Source organism: Elgaria multicarinata, chromosome 13, assembly GCF_023053635.1.
Source record: "Elgaria multicarinata webbii isolate HBS135686 ecotype San Diego chromosome 13, rElgMul1.1.pri, whole genome shotgun sequence".
Classification (NCBI taxonomy): Eukaryota; Metazoa; Chordata; class Lepidosauria; order Squamata; family Anguidae; genus Elgaria; species Elgaria multicarinata.
In genome coordinates, this window is record NC_086183.1 from 33,032,610 (window position 1) to 33,053,917 (window position 21,308).

Sequence of the window (21,308 nt, forward strand, 5' to 3'; positions counted from 1 at the left end):
TCATTTCCAAGTTGTTGTGGGACTCTCTGGTTCTCAACTGATCATTTCAGGATCCGAAGGCTCATCTTTTGTTCAATGTTCAGCTTCTCCACAGACTGCAAAACAAGGCAGAGAGGGAAGGTTGTCACAAAGAACTTTGTGTTGAGTTTCAGCGCTAGTTTTGAGTGCCCGGACGCAGTTCTGGAAAATGTGACTAAAGGATAATAAATAACCATCAACGTTGAGAAACCACTAGCCGCCGCCACTCTAGGGCTAAGGGACAGAGTGTCCACACCAGAGGAGAGATCTCTTGGTTTTGATCTGGGTGTTTTTTAAAAAAACAATTGACTAGTGGAATTGAATATGTATTGCTCTACAAGAGTTCACATCTTTGCAGCTTTAGGATTCTGTATTATGGAAGCTTCTCCATCCCAGACCAACTAGACCTTTGCGAACTCCTCAAAAGAGATGGCGTTGTCTCCATCCTTATCAGCCTCTTGGACGGTTCGGTCTGTGATGCACTCGAGTTGTTCATCCGTCACCTGGATCCCAATCATCATCCTCAACACCTGGGGTTGGGGAAAAGGGACATCGGGAGCAGAGAGGTCAGTGTTTTGAGACGTGAGGGGGTGGGGATGCATCTCTCCATCCCTCTGATCAACAGAACTGTCACTTGAGGCACTGGTGAACTCAGTGGCAAAGAGCACCTTTTACCAGCTTAGGCTGATATACCAACTGCGCCCTTATCTGGACAGAGATAGCCTAGCTACAGTGATCCATGCTCTGATAACCTCTCGTTTGGATTACTGCAATGCGTTATACGTGGGGCTGCCTTTGAAAATGGTCCGGAAACTTCAACTGGTACAAAACAGGGCAGCAATAAATAAATAAATAAATAAATAAATAAATGTGACCAAGGCCACGCCCCCTTGGGGGTGAGCATGTTGGGGTGGCCACGCCTCCTGATGGTGGCCATTTTGTCCTCCTTTTTAGTTTCCAAAATATGGTCAACCTAAGGTGTACCAATAATAATAATAATAATAATAAAAATAAAAATAAAGCACTGACCATCCCGTAGTGTAACCGCTCGAATACACTGCTTCTTTCAACTGCTCATATAATTCCTCCCACGTGCCCTTCTTGCCCACCCTCGTAGTGTTTCCAAATGTCCAAACACACAGTCGTTACCTGAAGCATTTCAGCCCGCGAAATCTTCCCATCCTTGTCTTGGTCGTAGAGCTGAAAAGCAACTGAACAGGCACCAAAAAGACGGGGGTGAGGGTTAGCAACGGGGAGGGGCACCCAGAGGCTTTAAGGCCTGGGGGGTCCCAATCTGTCTCGCTGGGGTGGGGATGGGGCAGAAGGCCATGCCCCTCCCTCCTGGCACCCCCCACCCCAACCCCCAATGGTTGGATGGTTTCACTGCTTTTGTAAGGTCAAAATGCTTCTCCTCTCCTGAGGCTTAGTCCCTGGCTGGCTTTTTTGGGGGCCCTTTTTCTTTCCCCCCATTTTTTGCCAGTCCCCCTCCCCCCCCGCCAGCTCCTGGAATATGGCACTTTGCCCTGGGGCTGAACGCGGTTCTGCCCCTCTGCTATATAGGCTAGGTACATTTCATGCCGCCCTACCTGCAATACCCAATTTCAGTCAGGAAGGTGTGCGCGCAGGTGCGCGTGTGGCGCTTCTCTTATCCCACAGCATAACTGGGAAATTTGGCCCTGATTGCACAATTGAGATTGCACAATTCTGCCTCTTGGGCATCTCAGCTTTCATTTAAAAACGGAACAAAACCAAAACCAAGTTTGTAGCTCTCATAGCTACAAAGGGTAGGGCTTACCATTCTGCTTCCGTTCTCAACATTCACCCCACCCGCGGCCCCACTGCCACCGCAGTGATATATATACTCACATTTCAGCTTGCTAAGCCGGCTGTTCACGCTTTCCGAGCTCACGGGCCCTTCCACTGGCCGGAAGTGGGCCAGCACACGAGCAAATGTTCGGAAGTCGGTGGTCTCTCTCCTAGGGAGGAACAGGATGCTTCAAAGGCCCATCCCTGCTTCAACGGGGCATTTACTCCAGTCCTTTTACAACTTCACTGGCTGCCAGTCCAGGTCTGGGCCCAATTCAAAGTGCTGGTACAAACATTCAAAGCCCTAAACGGTTTGGGGCCAGGTTATTTGAAGGAACGCCTCCTCCCATATGTACCTGCCCGGTACATGCCACTCCCTCTTGCTTTGCCAGTTCTCAGAAGAAAGTTTTGTGTGGCTGCTATTCATTCATTCCATTTCTATATCAGCCTTGGAGGAGGGCTTAGACAATGAACGTAGCACATGGGTAAGTTCATGTCAGGAGAGGCGCTCTGTCAGATATTGTCGTCCCAAACCCTGTAAGGCTTTATAGGTCAAAACCAGCACCTTGAATCAGGCTTGGAAACATACAGGTAGCCAGTGCAAGAATTGGTGAACTCTTCTCAGTCCTCCCAGAGTGCAGGACACGGAATAACGGGCTCAAGCTAAAGGAAGCCAGATTCCAGCAGGACATCAGGAAAAACTTCCTGACTGTTAGAGCAGTACGACAATGGAATCAGTTACCTAGGGAAGTGGTGGGCTCTCCCACCCTAGAGGCCTTCAAGAGGCAGCTGGACAACCGTCTGTCAGGGATGCTTTAGGGTGGATTCCTGCACTGAGCAGGGGGTTAGACTCAATGGCCTTGTAGGCCCCTTCCAACTCTGCTATTCTATGATTCTATGAGCTCTCCGGCCACTTTAGGAGACTGGGACAGCGGGTGAGGAGAGCAACCTGTGCATGCTGGCCAACAGCAGCTGCTTCCATGGAGGAGTTGGAACCAAACAGCAGCAGCAGGCAGTGTAAAAGCCCTCCTGGTACTCTCTGTTGGTCTAATACCCGGCAGAAATATATTCTTCCGCCTCAGTGGCAGCTGACGTTGCAGCGCTGTCTGGAGTGAGTTGCAGCGCTGGAGATGGCACAAAGCCGTTGCTCATTTTTAACTTCCTGCTTCTCCAGATCTCCATCTTGAACTTTCCGATTTCTGCTAAGGTGGAGGCGCGGAGGAGTAGGAAGCACAGGCTGCGGGTATATCTTGCTGCCCCCACTTCTGGTTCATATCAGGTCGGGGCTGCCCTATTGCCTTGAACCAACCTGGCAAAGAAGGCTGTGCATGGCATTAGGGCGCAGTAAACTTTACTGGCTCTACTATCCATGGAAACTAGTTCCCAGTCTTTTCCGGCAGGCCTATCCAGTAGAATTTTAGGATGCTTTTAGGATGCTTTTAGGATGTTTTAACAGTGTGTGCTGTGTTTTTAATCAGTATTTTATGTATTTTCTGCTTCCTGTTGTTCCCCGCCTCGATCCAATTGGAGAGGCGGGTAAGAAATATATTATTATTATTATTATTATTATTATTATTATTATTATTATTATTATTATTATTATTATTATATGCTGGGGCCAGACTTTTTCGTTTGTCTTTGTTGCATGCGCGCACACACCCATCTTGGAAGAAGACATTGATGATCCGGTCCCCGATGGGGTTTACTGCCAGTTCCCCGATCCCTTCGAGGTCATCTTTGCTGTAGAGTGAGAGAGAGAGTGTGTCGCTTTAAGAAAGTTTATATTTAGCAGCTTAGGCAATAGACGTAGATAATTTTATTTATGTTTATTTTTGCTCCTAATCAGTATCCAAAGTGGTTAATGCCCCCCCCCCCAAAGAAAGGGGTCGGTGGGTTGGAGTGATACACACACAAATTATTAAATGCAAATGTTGGTCATAGCAGAAAAATAATAATCAAGGCTACTGTCCTCTGGGTGAGGCGTTCTGTGAAAAGCTTCACCTAAATCTCCTTGCTTATTGTTTTCAAAGCTTTGATTTGTTTATAGTGGGTATTCCGAATCATTGTTCCGTCTCTTCTGTGAACCTTGTAAGTATTTGGAAAGTGGGAAACTGTACATGCTTTGATGCTGTTGCTGTCTGTGCAAAGTGTAACGTACCGATGCAACAGGAGTGCAGGACTAGTACTTATTGCCTCAACGATTGCATGAATAGTTATTCACTATGATCTGTGTGGTGCAGAGTGGTAAGCGGCAGTTACTGCAGCCGAAACTCTCCCCACGGCCTGAGTTCGATCCCAGCGGAAGCTGGTTCTCAGGCAGCCGGCTCAGGTCGACTCAGCCTTCCATCCTTCCGAGGTCGGTAAAAGGAGTCCCCAGCTAGCTGGGGGAAAGGTAACCACGACTGGGGAAGGCCATGGCAAACCACCCCGCTACAAAGTCTGCCAAGAAAACGTCAGCGAAAGCAGGCATCCCTCTAGAAGTCAGCAATGACTCAAGTGCTTTGCATGAGAGGTTCCTTTCCTTTCCCAATCTGTGTGCTAGGTGCTGTACAGAAAGTGGTAGCAATTATGAGATTCCTGCCCAAATGGCTTACCTTCTTATATAAGATTTTTTTTTAATCAGCCTTTTAATTTATGCTAAAAACAAAACAAAATATTTTCAGCTATATTTAAAATCATTGCAAATATTTGTGGGGTAGAACTCAAGAGAAAGGGTTTTTAGGATGCTTTTAGTATGTTTCTAGTTTGTTTTTGAGGAAGTTTTAACCATGTATACTATATTTTTAATCAATATTTTATGTATTTTATACTCATTGTTGTTTCCCGCCTCGATCAGGATGGAGACACGGGTAAGAAATAAAATGATGATGTAGATTTTAACAAATAATTACTGCCCCAACCCCAGCAGAGTTGAAAGGTTGTCACACAGAGGAGGGCCAGGATCTCTTCTTGATCCTCCCAGAGTGCAGGACACAGGCTCAAGTTACAGGAAGCCAGATTCCGGCTGGACATCAGGAAAAACTTCCTGACTGTTAGAGCAGTACGACCATGGAACCAATGACCGAGGGAGGTGGTGGCTTCTCCCACACTGGAGGCCTTCAAGAGGCAGCTGGACAACCATCTGTCAAGTATGCTTTAGGGTGGATTCCTGCCTTGAGCAGGGGGTTGGACTCGATGGCCTTAAAGGCCCCTTCCAACTCTACTAGTCTATGATTCTATGATCTCTGCTCCATATGTCAGTTTGGGGGTGAGACATGGAGCGTTTACAGGAGCCTGGGCTAGATGGACTCTTGGTGCCTTTCTAGTTCTCTGCTTGTACCCCACCCTTCCTTTCCCCCTTACCTGAGGTAGCCCTTCTCATCTTTGTCCAGGGCCTGGAAACGCTGGTAAAGACGAAGAACACTAGCTTGTGAGACTGGTGGGTGCAACAGAAAAGGAGAGTTTAATGATTAACCAAAGGAAGCACTGCAGGTCGAGGGTACAATGGCCTTGAAGTGAGTGCATTAAATTTTTTTTTTAAAAAAGTTAGCAGCAACGAACCTTCACCTGAACTAAAATATTAGCTGTTTGCAACTTAAGAGAGCAGCCTCAGGGAGGCCAGCTTGACAAGGAACTCAGGGGGATGGGGGGTGATGTTGTATTGACTGCAGTCTCGTGGTTCACAGATGCGGCGCGTGTACCAAGGAATGTGCAGATGGCTTGCTGGGAAAAGAGGCTTGAGGGGAGTGAGGCTTACCATGTTGGGACAGCACCGAGAGCCCCAGTGGAAGCGGAGTGTGCAAACTCCACAACGAGCTTTATCACACCAGGGTTATACTGTGCAATCACTGCGAATTGCGTGCAAAGGACTTTGAAGTTTTCCAGCTTATAATCTGCTTTTATTGTGAAGGACTCCCATGCATCCTGCTTTAATTGTGCTTCAAAGGCAAAAGAGCCGACCTAGTTTGGTACTACTTTTGGAGCGAATCATTTGTTGTTTTCCGAGCAGCCACTGGGGGCGCAGGAGCAGGATTTGATATGTTTAAAGAAAAATTAAACAGATGCCTACATCTGCGTAAGTTTTAAAGATAAAGACATCGAAATTGGCACGGTAATAGATATTAAGGAGAGCTTTAAGCATACCAAATTTGAATGGGATTGGGTCATCTGTTGATTTTTTAATGATTTTTTACATTTCCCCCCTTAAACCCATTTCCTGGCATGCAAAAGATCTTAGGAGCGCTGCCGCCCGGGGTGTGATTTAGCTAGCACCACCACTACCACCACCACCACCACCAACTAAACGCTGTAGGGGATAATTCGAGGGAAACAGGTACGTGGGATGAAGCTAAACGTGGACAGCAAGGAAGGAGCCCTGGGCTTCTTTAAAGCCTGGAGTGAGGCATGCTTTGTGCTCGAGAAGCATCTCACTTCTCTGGGACAGGAAGCGATGAATGCTGCATTCTTCTTAAGGTAGCCAAATTGGCATAGTTTTGCATATTTTGCACAATTTACATAATTCGAAGAGTCCCCCTCCCCTCCAGTGTCCCACAGTGGCCAACCAGACGCCTCTGGGAAGCCCACAAGCAGGATCGTGAAGGCACTAGCCCTCTCTTGCTAGTCTTGCTAGCTGATATTTTGCAGCATACAGGTTCTATTTATTTTGTTTTGGTCTTGTTATTTGCCGAGGCAGGCAGTGAAATCCATTGCCTTGAATGCTGGACATCGTCTAGGCCTCCCTCCACCTCCTCCCAGCTTCTGAGGCTTTGCCAGGCATTGCCCACCGGCTTTGAAGGGGTTGCCATCTTAAGGCAGGGATGAGGAATCTCTGGCCTGTGGGGCTAATATCTGGCCTGCAGTGGTTCTACAGAGCCTCCTTGGGTCCCCCAGGGTAGGGAGACCCTATGAAAAGGAGGACAGGGCTCCTGTATCTTTAACAGTTGTGTTGTAAAGGGAATTTCAGCAGGTGTCATACAGTTAAAGCTGCAGATGCCCTGCCCTCTTTTAAATCTGGTCACTCTAGTATAGCTCCTGCACCTTTGACTGTTGTGATGAAGAGGGAATTTCACCAGGTCGTGTGGCGCAGAGCGGTAAAGCAGCAGTTTCTGCAGCTGAAACTCTCCCCACGGCCTGAGTTCGATCCCAGCGGAAGCTAGTTCTCAGGCAGCTGGCTCAGGTCGACTCAGCCTTCCATCCTCCCGAGGTCGGTAAAATGAGTACCTAGTTAGCTGGGGGAAAGGTAATCACGGCCGGGGAAGGCAACGGCAAACCACCCCGCTATAAGGCCTGCCAAGAAAACGTCAGCGAAAGCTGGCGTCCCTCCAAGAGTCAGTAATGACTCAACGCTTGCACGAGAGGTTCCTTTCCTTTCCTTTCCTCTCCATATATACAAATGATACCTGCTGAAATTCCCTTTTCTATGCAACTGTTAAAGATACAGGAGTCCTGTCCTCCTTTTCATATGGTCACCCTACACCAGGGTCCTTCCCCCTCTAGAAGAACCCCCAAATTCCCGCTGTTACTGCTAATCTGAGATCAGCGTGGGTATGTGGGCAGCACCAGACAAGTAGGTTCGTGTGGCTGCTCGCCACTCCCTGTACCAGCTGAGCCCCTTTCTCCATGCTGAGGCAGGCCCAGAACTCGATGCTTCTCTGAGCCAGGAGAACGGCAAAATGGGTCAAAGGGGGTGAGGGGAGACTGATAATGTCTGTAGGTATCTCCCATACAGTGCCTGATGGGGGAAAATTCAGCTGCTCCATCAAAAAGCAGTTCTTCACCCCGTCTTAAGGGCTAGAACCTTGCTTTTCAAGCCAAACTGGACTGGGTGCCCCCTTGATTCTCTTGCAGAGGGAGTCTGCTTATCTGACAGGCCTTTCATGTCTCCAGTGAAGGGGGCTGCAGCTTCATGAGAGATTGCTTTTGGAACCAACTTCAGTGTGGTTTCTTTTGTGGGTGGGGTCAGCACGAAACCCTATTGCTGCCCTCTTTCTCCACGGTACACAGAGCTCCAGATGAACTCAAATTATTCTGAAAAAAAGATGGTCTATTCCATAGAAATTGAATTTTAGTTCCCGGCAGGACCCGGATGAAATGAGAAATGGATCCCATGAATCCAATGTGCCCGATCTCCAGGGTAAAGTGTCATGCCTAGTGCAATAAAGGAAGTCAGTGATGCGCTGGCATTTTATTTTTAAACAACCACCCCCAAACATCTGCCCACCCACTCCCGAAATTTAATACTCTCCCCCCCCTTCAAAATTGGGAAGCCAAGGCTGCCTTTGCGCTAAAAGTCCAACCTAGACCTCCCTTTCCTGTCCCTGTGGAATCACACAGACAATGAGAGGCCAGCTGCCAGATTCGATGCTGGGCTTTGGGTGGGGCCCAAACTCCAGCTCAGCATCAACAGTTTCTTTTTAGGCCAAAAAACTGCTGGTCAGAGGACCCTGAAAGGTGGGGAGGCAGAGAAATGGCAGCCTACCCTGGCAGTGTGAGGCTCTTCCCCAAATCCCCCCCCCACACATCTGCACAAAGGCCTCCTTTGTTGTGAGTCCTTGTTTTCGACTCGCTTTTATGTGTACAACAATGACACCATACACTTCACTTTCCGACGCCCAGTGCGGCAAAGTGCCCAGGAGTTCCGCGCCCTCCTCCCACCTGCCCGTTGGACTTTATTCCTGCCCCCAAAGCTGGGGCTGCAGCTCGTGGCTCCCTAGCCTCCTTCGATCGCCCGGCCACTGCTCTACCCCCCAATCTAGGAACTGGACGGAGCCAGGGGTCTTCCCTGGGGGGTGGCGGCAACTTGCCAAGTCCAGAACACGCAGTTCCTCCCCCAATTTGGGAAGAAAAACATGAAGAAGCTGACTAAGTCTTTCCCATGCCTACGCCCTTTCTGACTACCAGACTTTGCAGCCCAGGCGTAAAATAAAGAAGCCTGAAGATCAGCCCTTTCGCACCTTTTTCTTTAAGAGCCTTCAAAGAACCGCCCTCCCTCCCACACTGGCCTTTGACTAGAACCCAGGAATCCTGCAATCCTTTCGCCCCCTTTTACCCTAACCAACCGGGGCCCCTCAACACAGTGCTTTAGCAGTGGAGTTCTCACTTGGACTCTCTCTGCTCACAAAGATCTCTTGCCTTCCCACTACTTGACTGATCTAACCGCTAGGCCCAACTCCCCTCCCTAGTCTACAACCATCAAGGCTTTAATTTGAACCTGGACTCCCTGGGACTGAGCTCCGGGAAACCCATATGTTTCAGGCTCATCTCTCTGGGGCAGCAAAGAGTACTTTGGGGCAAATGCAGAGCTCCCAATTTGGGGTGGGGAGTTTAAGACAACACAGAGCTCTTTAGATACCAGCTGCTGCCTCTCTTCCGCCCTGCTGCAAACTCCCTCCCCTGATTTCCCCTCAATTTGATCATTCTAAACTGCCTGCAGCGAAGGAAGGGAAAGGAACCTGTTCTTTGAAGTTTTCCTTACAGCCAGTTTCTGTCATGATCTCCTCTTGGTCAGGGATGGCGAAGGGCTGGGAATTTTGGGCTCCCATCTTGAAGCGTTCTCTGTCCCACTCTGGGGCAGCCAAAGCTATTTACGGGGTGTGTGTAAATACGCAAGAACGCTTCAGTGTACTAATATCACGGCACCTTCAGACTCCCTCCCAGCAGCTGTTACCAAAGCAAGGCAGCTAATGGGCTGCAAGCATAGGAGGGACGTGGGACGGACCAGGCAGTGTTTCTTTAAGGTGGAAATGCAGGATGCACCAGGCCGTGCTATGGAGTGGCTGAGGCTCACTATGCAAGCCTTTGAATTGCACAGATCCCATCTTAAGCTGACTGTTCAAAAGGCAGGGGGCCAAGGAGAAGCCAAAGGGAATCCAGATGTGTTCAGAGGAGGGCAACCAGGATGATCAGGGGTCTGGAAACAAAGCCCTATGAAGAGAGACTGAAAGAACTGGGCAGGTTTAGCCTGGAGAAGAGAAGATTGAGGGGAGACATGATAGCATTCTTCAAAGACTTAAAAGGTTGTCACACAGAGGAGGGCCAGGATCTCTTCTCCATCCTCCCAGAGTGCAGGACACGTAATAACGGGCTCAAGATAAAGGAAGCCAGATTCCGGCTTGACATTAGGAAAAACTTCCTGACTGTTAGAGCAGTACAACAATGGAACTAGTTACCTAGGGAGATTGTGGGCTCTCCCACACTAGAGGCTTTCAAGAGGCAGCTGGACAACCATCTGTCAGGGATGCTTTAAGGTGGATTCCTGCATTGAGCAGGGGGTTGGACTCAATGGCCTTGTAGGTCCCTTCCAACTCTGCTGTTCTATGATTCTATGTGGAGATGCCGTTGAAGACTTCTGGGAAACTACAGTTGGTAGAACATCCAGTTGCAGGGCTCTTGATTGCAGCGGCTGTCAGAGCCTAGGGTTCCAGTTCCGAAACATCTGCGTTGGCTTCTGCGCCCAATTCAGAGGGCTAGTTTCGGCCTTCAGAGCCCTCCGTGGCCTGACTCCAGGGTACCCGAAGGACGACCCTGTATGAACTCACCCATTCTTTTAAGTTCTTCTTCTGATTCCCTCATAGTTTGAAGTACAGCAAAGTCTGTATGTGTGGTTCTTCCTGGGACAGGGCCTTCTCCATGTTGGCACCAAGTCTCTGGATCTCCCTCCCCAGGGGAGATTTTTTTTTTTGTCCCCTTTGCCAGTGGATTGCCAGCAGCAGCATGCTAGCCTTGTCATTTCTTGCTGCTGGCTGCATCTCGGTTTTTACTGGTCCTTTTTTACTTACTGATTGTGCTGATTTGATGTTTTTAATTTTGATCTGCATTATGCTGTCAAGAGCCTTGAAGTCCTTTGGCACGAAAAGGACAACAACAACAACAACAACAACAACAATAATAATATTCCCAAGAAGCAAACTATAATCTGTGTTATCCTCTTTGGGGGCATGATTGATGCAAAGAGAAAATTGCTATCAGAGCACTTCAGAGGTGGAAATTTATGCTGGGAGTAGGAATTCCTGCCTTCCTGTGCACATGTGAATGCCTACTCAGTTTTCACCGGCCTCTTTGATGTTCTGTGCAATGAAATTCTATGTGGTTTCCTACATTTTTTATAGATCTTTCCCCATCATGCAACATTGAGGTCCAGAAATTTGCTGTTTCTAAATTAAATGTAGCTAAATTAAATACTCTTTAGGCCTAGACATCAAGAAATATTACTAGCAAGAGGGAGGATTTTTTCTTGGGAGCAGCAATTTGGATCTGTTTGGAATTTCTTGATAGAGTGACTTGATTCAGCAGTGAGACAGCAGGGGGCGCTGTTGGAATGCAGCGCAGGGTTTTGGGTGAAGGGCAAGGGTGGGCATATTACCGTATTTCTTTGATTGTAAGAAACCTTCGATTGTAAGATGCACACTAATTTCAGTACCACCACCAACAAAAAAGCTTTGATTCTAAGAAATAATAAACGCACCCGCGATTCTAAGATGCACCCCGTTTTTAGAGATGTTTATATGGGAAAAAAGTGTGTCTTAGAATCGAAGAAATAATAATAATAATAATAATAATAATAATAATAATAATAATAATAATAATAATATATTTATTTATTTCTTACCCGCCTCTCCCTTTGGATCGAGGCAGGGAACAACATTAGAACAGGAATCAATACATCTTAAAAATTCTTGATTTAACATTGATCTGGATAGACCTGCTGGAAAAGGCTAGTCTTTAAAGCTGCCTTAAAGTCACACAGGGAGTTAATTTTACAAATCTCCCCCGGTACCTAACCCCGATTAGATTGAATAAGATAAATAATCAGCATTCAGCAAACTGTTGGAGAGGATGTGGGGAAAAAGGAACGTATTTACATATGTGGTGGAAATGTAACTATGTTCAAAAATTTTGGAAGATGGTGTTTTTGGAGATTGAAGAAATTGTGGAAATGAAGATAGAACGAACACCAAAAGTTGCATTACTGACACTATTTGAAGATTTTAAATGTAAAAAGGAAATCAAGGAATTGATAACGAATTTGCTGACTGCAGCAAGATTGATTGTAGCTAGGAACTGGAAGATTCAAGGGGAATATTCTATTGAAGAATGGTACAAAGAAGTATGGGATATAGCTATTAATGATAAATTGACTTGTAATATTAAGTGGAGGAAAGGTATAACTAAAATAAATGAGTTTGAAGGAATCTGGAAACAGTTCCTAATATTTGTGTTTACTAAGGGAAGTGGGAAACCGCCAGCAGAGGAAACGATTAGATTTTGGAATCAGGAATAGATCCCGAGGTGGGGGGAGCACTTTTGTGTTAAGAATGATTACGTTGTAGTATGATAATATATAGGTAATATCTATTCAACATATATGTATTCAACGTTTATTCAATATGTATGTAGCAGTTGTTTGATGTTTTCATATGGTCACCCTAAATGATTGAATCACTATTTATTTATTTATTTATTTATTTATTACACTTAGATACCACCCCCATAGCCAGGGCTCTCTGGGCGGTTTACAGAAATTCTAAAATTGAGATAAAAATGAGTATACAAAATTTAAAATTCTAGAAACACAGAACATACACACATAAAACATTAAAAACCGTTAAAAAACTAAACATGTGGGTGATTAAGATGTGCCTCCATATGCCTGGGCAAAGAGGAAAGTCTTAACCTGGCGACGGAAAGATAGCAGCATTGGTGCCAGGCGAGCCTCGTCAGGGAGATCATTCCAGAGTCTGGGGGCCACCACCGAAAAGGCCCTATCCCTCGTTGCCACACTCCGAGCCTCTCTTGGAGTAGGCACCCAGAGGAGGACCTTAGATGTTGAACGTAGTGACCGGGTATATTCACGTCGGGAGAGGCGTTCCGTCAGGTCCCAAGCCATGTAAGGCTTTATAGGTCAAAACCAGCACCTTGAATTGGGCTCGGAAACATGCAGGCAGCCAGTGCAAGCGGACCAGAGCAGGTGTTATATGGTCAAACCTTCTGGTTCCCAAAATCAATCTGTCCGTTGCATTTTGCACGAGCTGCAGCTTCCGAAACGTCACTACATCTTGTGGTAGTGACTTCCATAGTTTAACTCTGTGCTGTGTGAAGAAGGACTTCCTTTTATTTTTCCTGGATCTCCCACCCATCAGCTTCATGGGATAATGACCCCAATGAGTTCTAGTATTTTGAGAGAGGGAGAAAAATGTCTCCCCATCCACGTTCTCCACACCAGGCATAATCTTGTCCACCTCCATCATGTCTCCCCATAGCCTTCCTTTTTCCAAGCTAAACAATCCCGGCTGCTGTAACCTTCCTCCATAGGGAGTGCCTTTTTCCTGAATACTACTTGCAATTCCGAGTTCTGAACGCCAAGCATCCAGGCTCATGATCTGAACCAGGCTTCTCATCTTAGTTCAGAAATCAAGGACGGTGGAGTTGCTGTGCGATCGAAGATGTTTGTTCTGTTAGAAAGGGCTGCACTGACCCCATTAGCTTTGTGTTTAGTGTAGTTCTGTTTATGTTTTCTTAACATGTTTAGTTTCTGTCGTGACACTTTGGATTTGTGGAAGCAGGCAGCTTTCATGTTTGATGAATGTGGTTGTAAACTGAATTAACATGTGGGCAACACTCGATACCCTGCAACGGGGTTTGTTGCTCATTTTTGCAGCTGTTCTAGCTGCTAGAAGACTTCCATTATTTTAAGTACTCCTGAAACATCCTTTTATTATTATTATTACTATTTATTTATATAGCACCATCAATGTACATGGTGCTGTACAGAGTAAAACAATAAATAGCAAGACCCTGCCGCATAGGCTTACATTCTAATATAATTTTGTCAGGAAGATGAAATTAACTGCAGCTGAAAGGCGGGTGACTTGCCCAAGGCCCCACAACAGATCCAGGGCAGAGGAGATACTTGAATGTTGGTCTCTTAGGCTCCACACGGTGTCTCCAACCACAGACCTTTGGCTTACATCTAGGGCATGGTTTTCACTGGGTCGAGGTGGACTTCACCTGGGAGAGAGATGCTAAATGGAAATCAACTTGGGCTGGACCTACACTTCTGCTTTAAAGTGCTTTACAACAGTTTTGAATACAGTATATGGAGTGTGTCCTGGGCCCCAACAGTTGTCAAAACTGTTATAAAGCGCTTTCATAGAATGATAGAATTGTAGAGTTGGAAGGGGCCTCTAAGGCCATCGAGTCCAACCCCTTGCTTAATGCAGGAATCCACCCTAAAGCATCCCTGACAGATGAATGTCCAGCTGCCTCTTGAAGGCCTCTAGTGTGGGAGAGCCCACAACCTCCCTAGGTAACTGGTTCCCATTGTCGTAGAATCATAGAATAGCAGAGTTGGAAGGGGCCTACAAGGCAATCCAATCCAATCTCCTGCTCAATGCAAAAATCCACCCTAAAGCATCCCTGACAGGTGGTTGTCCAGCTGCCTCTTGAAGGCCTCTAGTGTGGGAGAGCCCGCAACCTCCCTAGGTAACTGGTTCCATTGTTGTACTGCTCTAACAGTCAGGAAGTTTTTCCTGATGTCCAGCCGGAATCTGGCTTCCTGTAACTTTAAAGCAGTAGTATAGATCCTGTCCAGGTTTTGATTTTGATTGCCCCTAATTCTTTCCAGTGGAGAAAATAGTGATAGTATCCTGTACTGGGCCAACCACTGTGCATATGTTGGTTTAAATGTGGAACGTTCCTTTCGTAAGAACTCCAGCTTCTTGACTCCCAGCTTCTCACTAAGCATTTCCGATGCTTATCTTACGGCTAGAAAGAGGATTCCCTCTGCTGCCTTTCACTGCCCTTTCTGACATGAACACCAGACACCCTGGGATGGGGAGCACACATTCATTTTTCAGCCATGTGTTGACAGCTGCTTGTAAACAGCTGCCCCAGGAGTGGCAGGTCAGCACCTTTCACACTTGTCTGCCTTATGGTTTTGCCATTAACACTTTGCTCTGTTGCTTCAGGGAGCCGGTCTCCTGGATGTGGGGAGGGAAAGAAGGGGACAAAGGTTTAGAAGTCATTCTTCTTCCAGGACCTCTGTTCTGGGGGACCTGGTTGGCTACAGTCCGAAGTTCTTCCACCCCTGCTACAAAACACCACCCCACCCATGACTATAATCCTGGACAAGCTGGCCACCGACAAAAGCTCCATTGGAAGAGAATCTTCGCCCTGTCCATTGAAGAATGAAAAAGCGAGTGTGGGTATGAAGTACCAGGCAATGGATTAAAATTAAAATACCAGGGAGACGTTCCTAACTTCCTCGAAGGTGGAAGGAGCTGGGACCAACTTCAGCCTCCTCTGGAAAGTGCTTCCAGGGAAGGTTGTGGAATGTCCTCCTTTTGGTTCCCCCAGGGCCGGTGCTACCATAGAGGCCACTCAGGCGGCCGCCTAGAGTGCCAAGCTAAGAGGGGCGCCGGGCACAGCGCAGAACTCACGTGCGTTGGCTGTGAGCCGGCCCGGCCCGAGGATTCAGCTGGGCCTGGGCGGGCGAGATGGCGCCCCATGCCTACCCAGCCGAAGCGAAGGCAGGGACGCTGGGGTGGGGGTGGGGCGGCTCCACATTTGGACTTCCAGAACACGCCCAGAAGACAGACACAGAGAGAGAGAATGTATGGCTGAATGGGGTGCATGGGGTCTTTGAGTGAATGCATGTGTTCATGCGTGTGTTTGTTTGGAGTGAGTGATGCTGAGTCTGTGTGTGAGTTGGGGGGGATGATTTGGAGGTGATATTCCTATTAAATAATGCTCTTTAGACCCATAGACGTTCCTTTCCAAAAGGTTTGCTATAATTGGCATGACGTATTTCTTGCATTTTAAAATAAATTTAGCAGTTTCAAGTTTTGTGCTTATTTTTTTCCAGGAAACATCTGTTCTTAAAAATCAAAGTTGGCATTTTTGGGTGTGTGTGTGAAAGTAGCTCACCTTGCCTAGGGTGCAAAATAGTCTGGCACCGGCCCTGGGTTCCCCCCCCGCCCCAATTTCCAGTGGGGATGCTAAATTTTACTGGGTTTTGCAATTTGAAGTGGCCTGATTTGAGATTCCTGTTTCATGACGGAAATGTGCTAAGGTGATTCCACTGGGTGTCTCCCAACACTGTCCTCACGTCTTGTTTGTGGGTGCAAAGGTATTGATGCTTGTCCTGTCAGAAGGGCTTCCCGTGTGTGTGTGTGTGTGTGTTTATGAAGGGCGGGGGAGAGCTGACTGTGCACACATCTTGCGTGTGCATGGAAGCCTTCCTCTAGGAATGGCCCACGTCTACAAACAATGCATGGAACCACTTGGGAACGGGACTCTGGGACGTGAAACTGGGGGGTCCCTTGCAGTGTTGTGGCGGATGCCAGGGCAGGATGAAGTGGTGAGGGTCTTGGGTGACCCCTTTTCGATAGTTGTGCAGGCCCCCGGGGTGGCAAAATGTCTTGGGGCTACTCCGCACCCCTCCAGGGAAATAAATGGATAAGCCAGCTTGCACAGGTCCGTCCTATCACTAGGCAGAGTTAAGCAGTCACCTCAGGCAGCAGTTGCTGGGACGCAGGACCAAGGTGCTGGAAGAGAGAGCGGAGAGCCAGCGGCCTGCCATGTGCCTGTTCACCTAGCCTGCTGCTTTCAGAGGTGGTGACGGACACTATTTCATCGCCAGAGTTGAAGAAACAGGCCAATCGGCTTTTGTATATGGCATGGGAGAGGACAGAACCTGGTTCTTCACCTCCAGCTGAAAAAAGTCTTGGGGCGCTCCTGGTTCTGCATGTGTGAGCTCCATCAGACGAGTGTTTTATTGCACAATCGTTACTGGGTCCCTCTTACGAAGTCGTCTGCCTCTTGCACCTTCTAGCCTTCTTCACGCCACAAAAAACCCTCCACCCACCCACGCACGCACAAAACCCAGTAAGTCCGACTTATTTTTAAAGACGGAAGTTGCTGCTCTCTCCTGCTGTGTGCAGGAGAAGCAGCGGGATCAAAATGGCCCACTGAACGGGCCACAGGCACACATTGTTTACTTCTTCTTTCAAAAGAGGAAGTAATGAGAGACAAATGCGCCGGTGGAGAAGCGAGGGTAAGCAAACACGATTTCCCCCTGTGTGATGACGCTGTGTGTTTGGGAGTAGCACATGATGATGTCTAGCCTTATAGCTACTGTGTGTAAACGTAGAAAAACTGTGCAAGGAAACAGCAGGTTGGTTTTCATTGAGCAAAATAGATATTTTATATAACTTTCTTTTGAGAGAAAGGACCATACATAAAAAAGAAAAGTTACAGATGGGGGTGAGGTGGGAGGGGGAGGTATATAAACATGACACTTATAAATATACAGTATATACAACTTAAATAGGTATATAAAGTATCTCCAGCAGATTTTTTTTTTGTATACAATATTTCTTGTGTATTTTTAAATTAAGAGGAAAAATAACATGGGAGCAGGGGAGAAACAATTTAAAAAGTAGTAAGAACTGCTGCCCACCCCATAATATTTTTATTAGAACTTGTGACACTAGGAACTGAGGTTGAAATTTTAATTTAAAAAACAACAGAAGACTTTAACATAAAAGGTTGCCACAACTGGTATTGTAGTGAGATGACTCCGTTGTTACCTCAATTCAGGCTCTGAAAGCAAGACTTCCAATTTTTTTTTACTGACAAAATACTTACCGTTATTGGGAGGGAAAATCAATATGTGAAGGTTCACAGCACTATTTGTCAGAACTTAAGTTCACCTCTCCAGATTTTTTTTAAAAAATAGAAAAATGGAAAAACAGAATAAGCAATCTCAACGTTAATCCAATTTGTCATATAAATCTCACTAGGTCCTATCTTGTTTTGATATAAAAAAATAGTTCTTTATCCACGAAAGAATTTCAGACCAAGGGCAAATCTGGGCCCTTTGTATGTAGCACGTTCGCATGTTGACGTTGCTTTAGGTGCAACCCGGAGAGATCTCTCCGTGGCCGGACGGGCTGTAAGGCAGGTGAGCTGATGGTGTATTTTGAGATAATCTCTACCAGCAGATGGGGAAAGCCGTCCCAAGCAACTCCAAGGGCACAAAGTCCTGATGAACAGAACCCATTCTATTGCTACCCAAGAAAGGACGGCTTTCTGTGAATTTTGGTGTGTTCACATATCATTAATTTAAATAATCATAATCATAATAATGCAATGGGGAATATGCTCATTATGAGATGAGAAATCTCTGCTGTCTTCTCAAGTTCACTTCTCTTGTACAACTGCTGACCCCACATGGTGAAAGCGTGGCAAAACCTTCACTCGGGAAACCCCTGGAAGAACTGGCATTTTTCACTTTGCGGTGACAGCGCCTTGCAAAATAAAACCGTGTGCATTTGCCCTTTCACAGAATACTATATCTAAGCGAGGAATTTGGCATGTCCTGCCTGCCAGTTTCAAAGCAGCACTGCGATTGACTACTCAGAGGTTCCCTAGCCCTGCCTCAGAGGGAGTTTCCGGCGTCCTTGGGGTCCTCTTAACATTTCACCTCTGGTTGCTTCTTTACAACCAAACCACTGCCAATGGAACGGCCACTGTGTTTTAATGTATTTTTTTTAATGCAAGTTGCCCTGGGGATCTTTCAGGAACAAAAAGCAGGAGAGAAATCCAATCAATCATAACTTCCTCGTTTGAGAGGCTTGTTTTCTACACCTGTCCAATGGCTGGGGGGAAAAAAAGAGTGTTTCCCTCCTTCAAATGGCGAGGGAAGAATGACAGTAGCCCACACACCTGTAGGGAAAAGCATCCACACTAAAAATAAAAAAAAGACATGCAAAAATGACTTCAGTCCTGGCACTTGTGTGAGAAAAGGGCCTGCCTTTTCTACAAATCAGACAATCTTAGCGCAGCCTGTGTTTCTCCCAAATCTGCCCCTCCCCCCACACCCCAAATGAGCCTCCCCCCCTTTCTCAACGGAAATCCCAGACAAAATTCTCCAAACCCAGCTTTAATTTTCCATTCTGCGATCCATGGGTAAGTCTCCATTCCTAAGGTCTGTGAGTCAGTCTCAATGCAAAAATAAAATTAAAAAATAGCAGCAAGAATAAATATTAAATATTTTCCTTTAAAAAAGGAGTCTTTTTTTATATATAATACTATATAGATTAAAAAAAAACCCCAATAATGGTAAGGTATTAGCTGCTCCAGGAGTCCATTCAGTGTGCTCTGTAAACATTCCTTTAGCTGAGAATTTGGAAGAAAAATACAATGAAATACAGTTGTCAGATTCCAAGGCTTGGGAGAAGATTCTTCTTTAGACCTAGAAATGAATATGAAAGAGGGGGGCAGAGATTAGGACAGAATATAATGGCTAAGTGATACCTTCTGGCCCACCCCCCACCCCCCACCCCCCTTCTCCAGAGCTTAGAATCTCCTGAAAACTTTCCCAAGGAAGGAATTAGCCCTTCAAGGATGAGATAAAGCACCGTAAACTCCTGCATAGGGTCACTAGCCAAGCTGCAGCTCTGGTTGCAATGCTGTTTTCCCAGAGAGGCCTCTTATGAGCCTCCAGGCTACAAAATGCCTTTCCACCCAGAACACGGAGGTTGCTCCCTCCGGACAAGGAAACGGACTGCAGCCACCGGCCGTGTTCCTAGCTGCAGGGAAACTTCAGAAACGACAGGAGGAGAAACACCAATCCAGCCATGGTAGAAGCAAGGGGCAGGGCCTGCATATATGGGAAGCAATGCAGGTCCTGGACACCACCAGTGCTGCAGCCACACACATGGAAATTTGGTACAACGTGGACTTCTGTGAAACCTCGGACATTTCTCCATGGCAGATCTATGATCATTGCTTTTGCCTGGCTCAAGAGAATGTGCTCACCAACACTTTCAGAAAGTAAAAGGGGTTTTTTTGGTGCCACCTGCCATCAGCAACCCTGGATGACCTTGACTAATATCTGGTCCTGTTAGGACGGGGGAGTTGGAGGCAGAGAGGTGCTTGACCTTCGTGTGACATATTCAGAGTGTCCGATCATTATAGTCTTAGCAGTTCTCTCTTCAGTTCAAAACTGTGGACGTTATGCTGGTGACATCGCGTCGTTACACAGAAATAAAGATCAAGGTGTAAATTCGGAAAGGGAGCCTCTTTATAATGTTCTACAGATAAACAAAATGGCGTTTAAGGGAGATGGTTCACCCACCCCACCCCAGCAAACAGTCAGGGGATGGTCCACCGTGAGTACTCACCTGTGCGTTGTCCTCCTCTCAGGTGCCACACCAAGCGATGCGGTTTACTTCTCTGAGGCCAGGAGGGAGGCAGACTTGTGTAACACACATTGATTGGAGACTGCCATGAGGCGCCCCAGACCCCTTCCTGCAGCCTCCAAGAGCAAACTCCTTCCAAAGTTGCGTCAACCATTCATTCACGAATACACATTACTTTAAAAAATGAACACAGATGTTGTGAAGAGGGCTTTGCAGATAAGGCTCTTTGTCTTTCATAGCATCCCTGGCCATCCGTCCTGGATGAGGAGACCCATTCCAAGGAATAACCGGATCCAACAGTTTCAAGTCCAAGAGACCCAATGGTGAGACAGGGAAGGTTTTGAGGTAACGACCCACGAGGTTAGGACCAAATGAAAACCTTCACACCATGGTCCTGAGTTTTCTTTTCTTTTTCCACCCTCTCCTTTTATCTGGATGGGTGGGACAGAGTGGCACCTGAGAGAATTGGAGGAGGGCAATTCACAGGTGAAGTTGCTGCACCATTGGCCATTCTTCAGGTTGTCTCAGGTGCCACTCCAAAAGATGGGTGGTATCAAAGCAGGTCACACTTACAAGCAGTGACAAATTGCAATTTTTTAAAAAGAAAAGCTGGATCTATTACGCTTTCTACGATACTCTCCCAAACACAGCTGATCAAATTTAAGGTGTAGCCATTGATAGTAGCATTCACCCAAGTGCAACCTCAACTGAAGCAAAAGTATTCTTTGATGTCCAACTAGCTGCTCCGCACGTCTGTCCTCTGGAAGCCTGGTGGGATCACTTGGCCATGTGCAAGACGCAAGGAAGGAAAGACAACTGTGAGTTGGTCACACTGTGCTGCCTCTCAGTTGTACACTCAGGAGGAGGGAGCGCTCACCTTTCCACGGTGCTCCTGAGGGTACCTGGATGAATTTTGGGCCTCTTACTTGCCAGTTTGAGGCCTGCTGAGAAGGGCAGCTTGGCTGAGGATGAGCCGTGGTCCCAGGGGCAGTCTCCAATCAAAGTTTCCTATATTGTCTGCCTCCTATAAGCCTGAGAAGGAACCTCAAGGCATCGCGTGGAGGAGGCACCTGAGCCAAATGGAAGAAATTGACATTGGACTTACCATGGAGGTTTTGTCTCATCGGTGGATGGAGGGAATCCCAGAGTGGGTTCTTCTTTCCACTTGCTCCAGCAGACAGGGCCATGTAAACCAGCAAACTTTATTCCTTCTGGTGGGAGGAGGGGGGAACCCTTTCCCATTTGGGGATATAATGAGGCCACCCTGTCACTTCACAACTGGAAAAAATCTTCAGAAAGTTA

General features: G+C 46.9%; 2 protein-coding genes across 2 annotated transcripts in view; both read right to left on the reverse strand.

Annotated features, from left to right (window-relative positions):
- Positions 1-9,431, reverse strand: LOC134408090 (calcineurin B homologous protein 2-like). The gene is made up of 7 exons (XM_063140176.1): positions 9,278-9,431; positions 5,167-5,239; positions 3,484-3,564; positions 1,885-1,994; positions 1,168-1,229; positions 426-548; positions 1-95 (listed from the first exon to the last, which is right to left on the reverse strand). Exons 1-7 carry the CDS (start codon positions 9,342-9,344, stop codon positions 42-44), a joined length of 570 nt encoding a protein of 189 aa, XP_062996246.1. The 5' UTR covers positions 9,345-9,431; the 3' UTR covers positions 1-41.
- Positions 9,432-18,914: 9,483 nt separating this feature from the next.
- DLL3 (delta like canonical Notch ligand 3) overlaps positions 18,915-21,308 on the reverse strand; it is a 44,597-nt gene continuing 42,203 nt past the window's right edge. Inside the window, exon 9 of the mRNA XM_063139771.1 lies at positions 18,915-19,057. Coding sequence (XP_062995841.1) covers positions 19,052-19,057 — 6 coding nt within the window. The 3' untranslated portion in view covers positions 18,915-19,051. The remainder of the gene's footprint in view (positions 19,058-21,308) is intronic.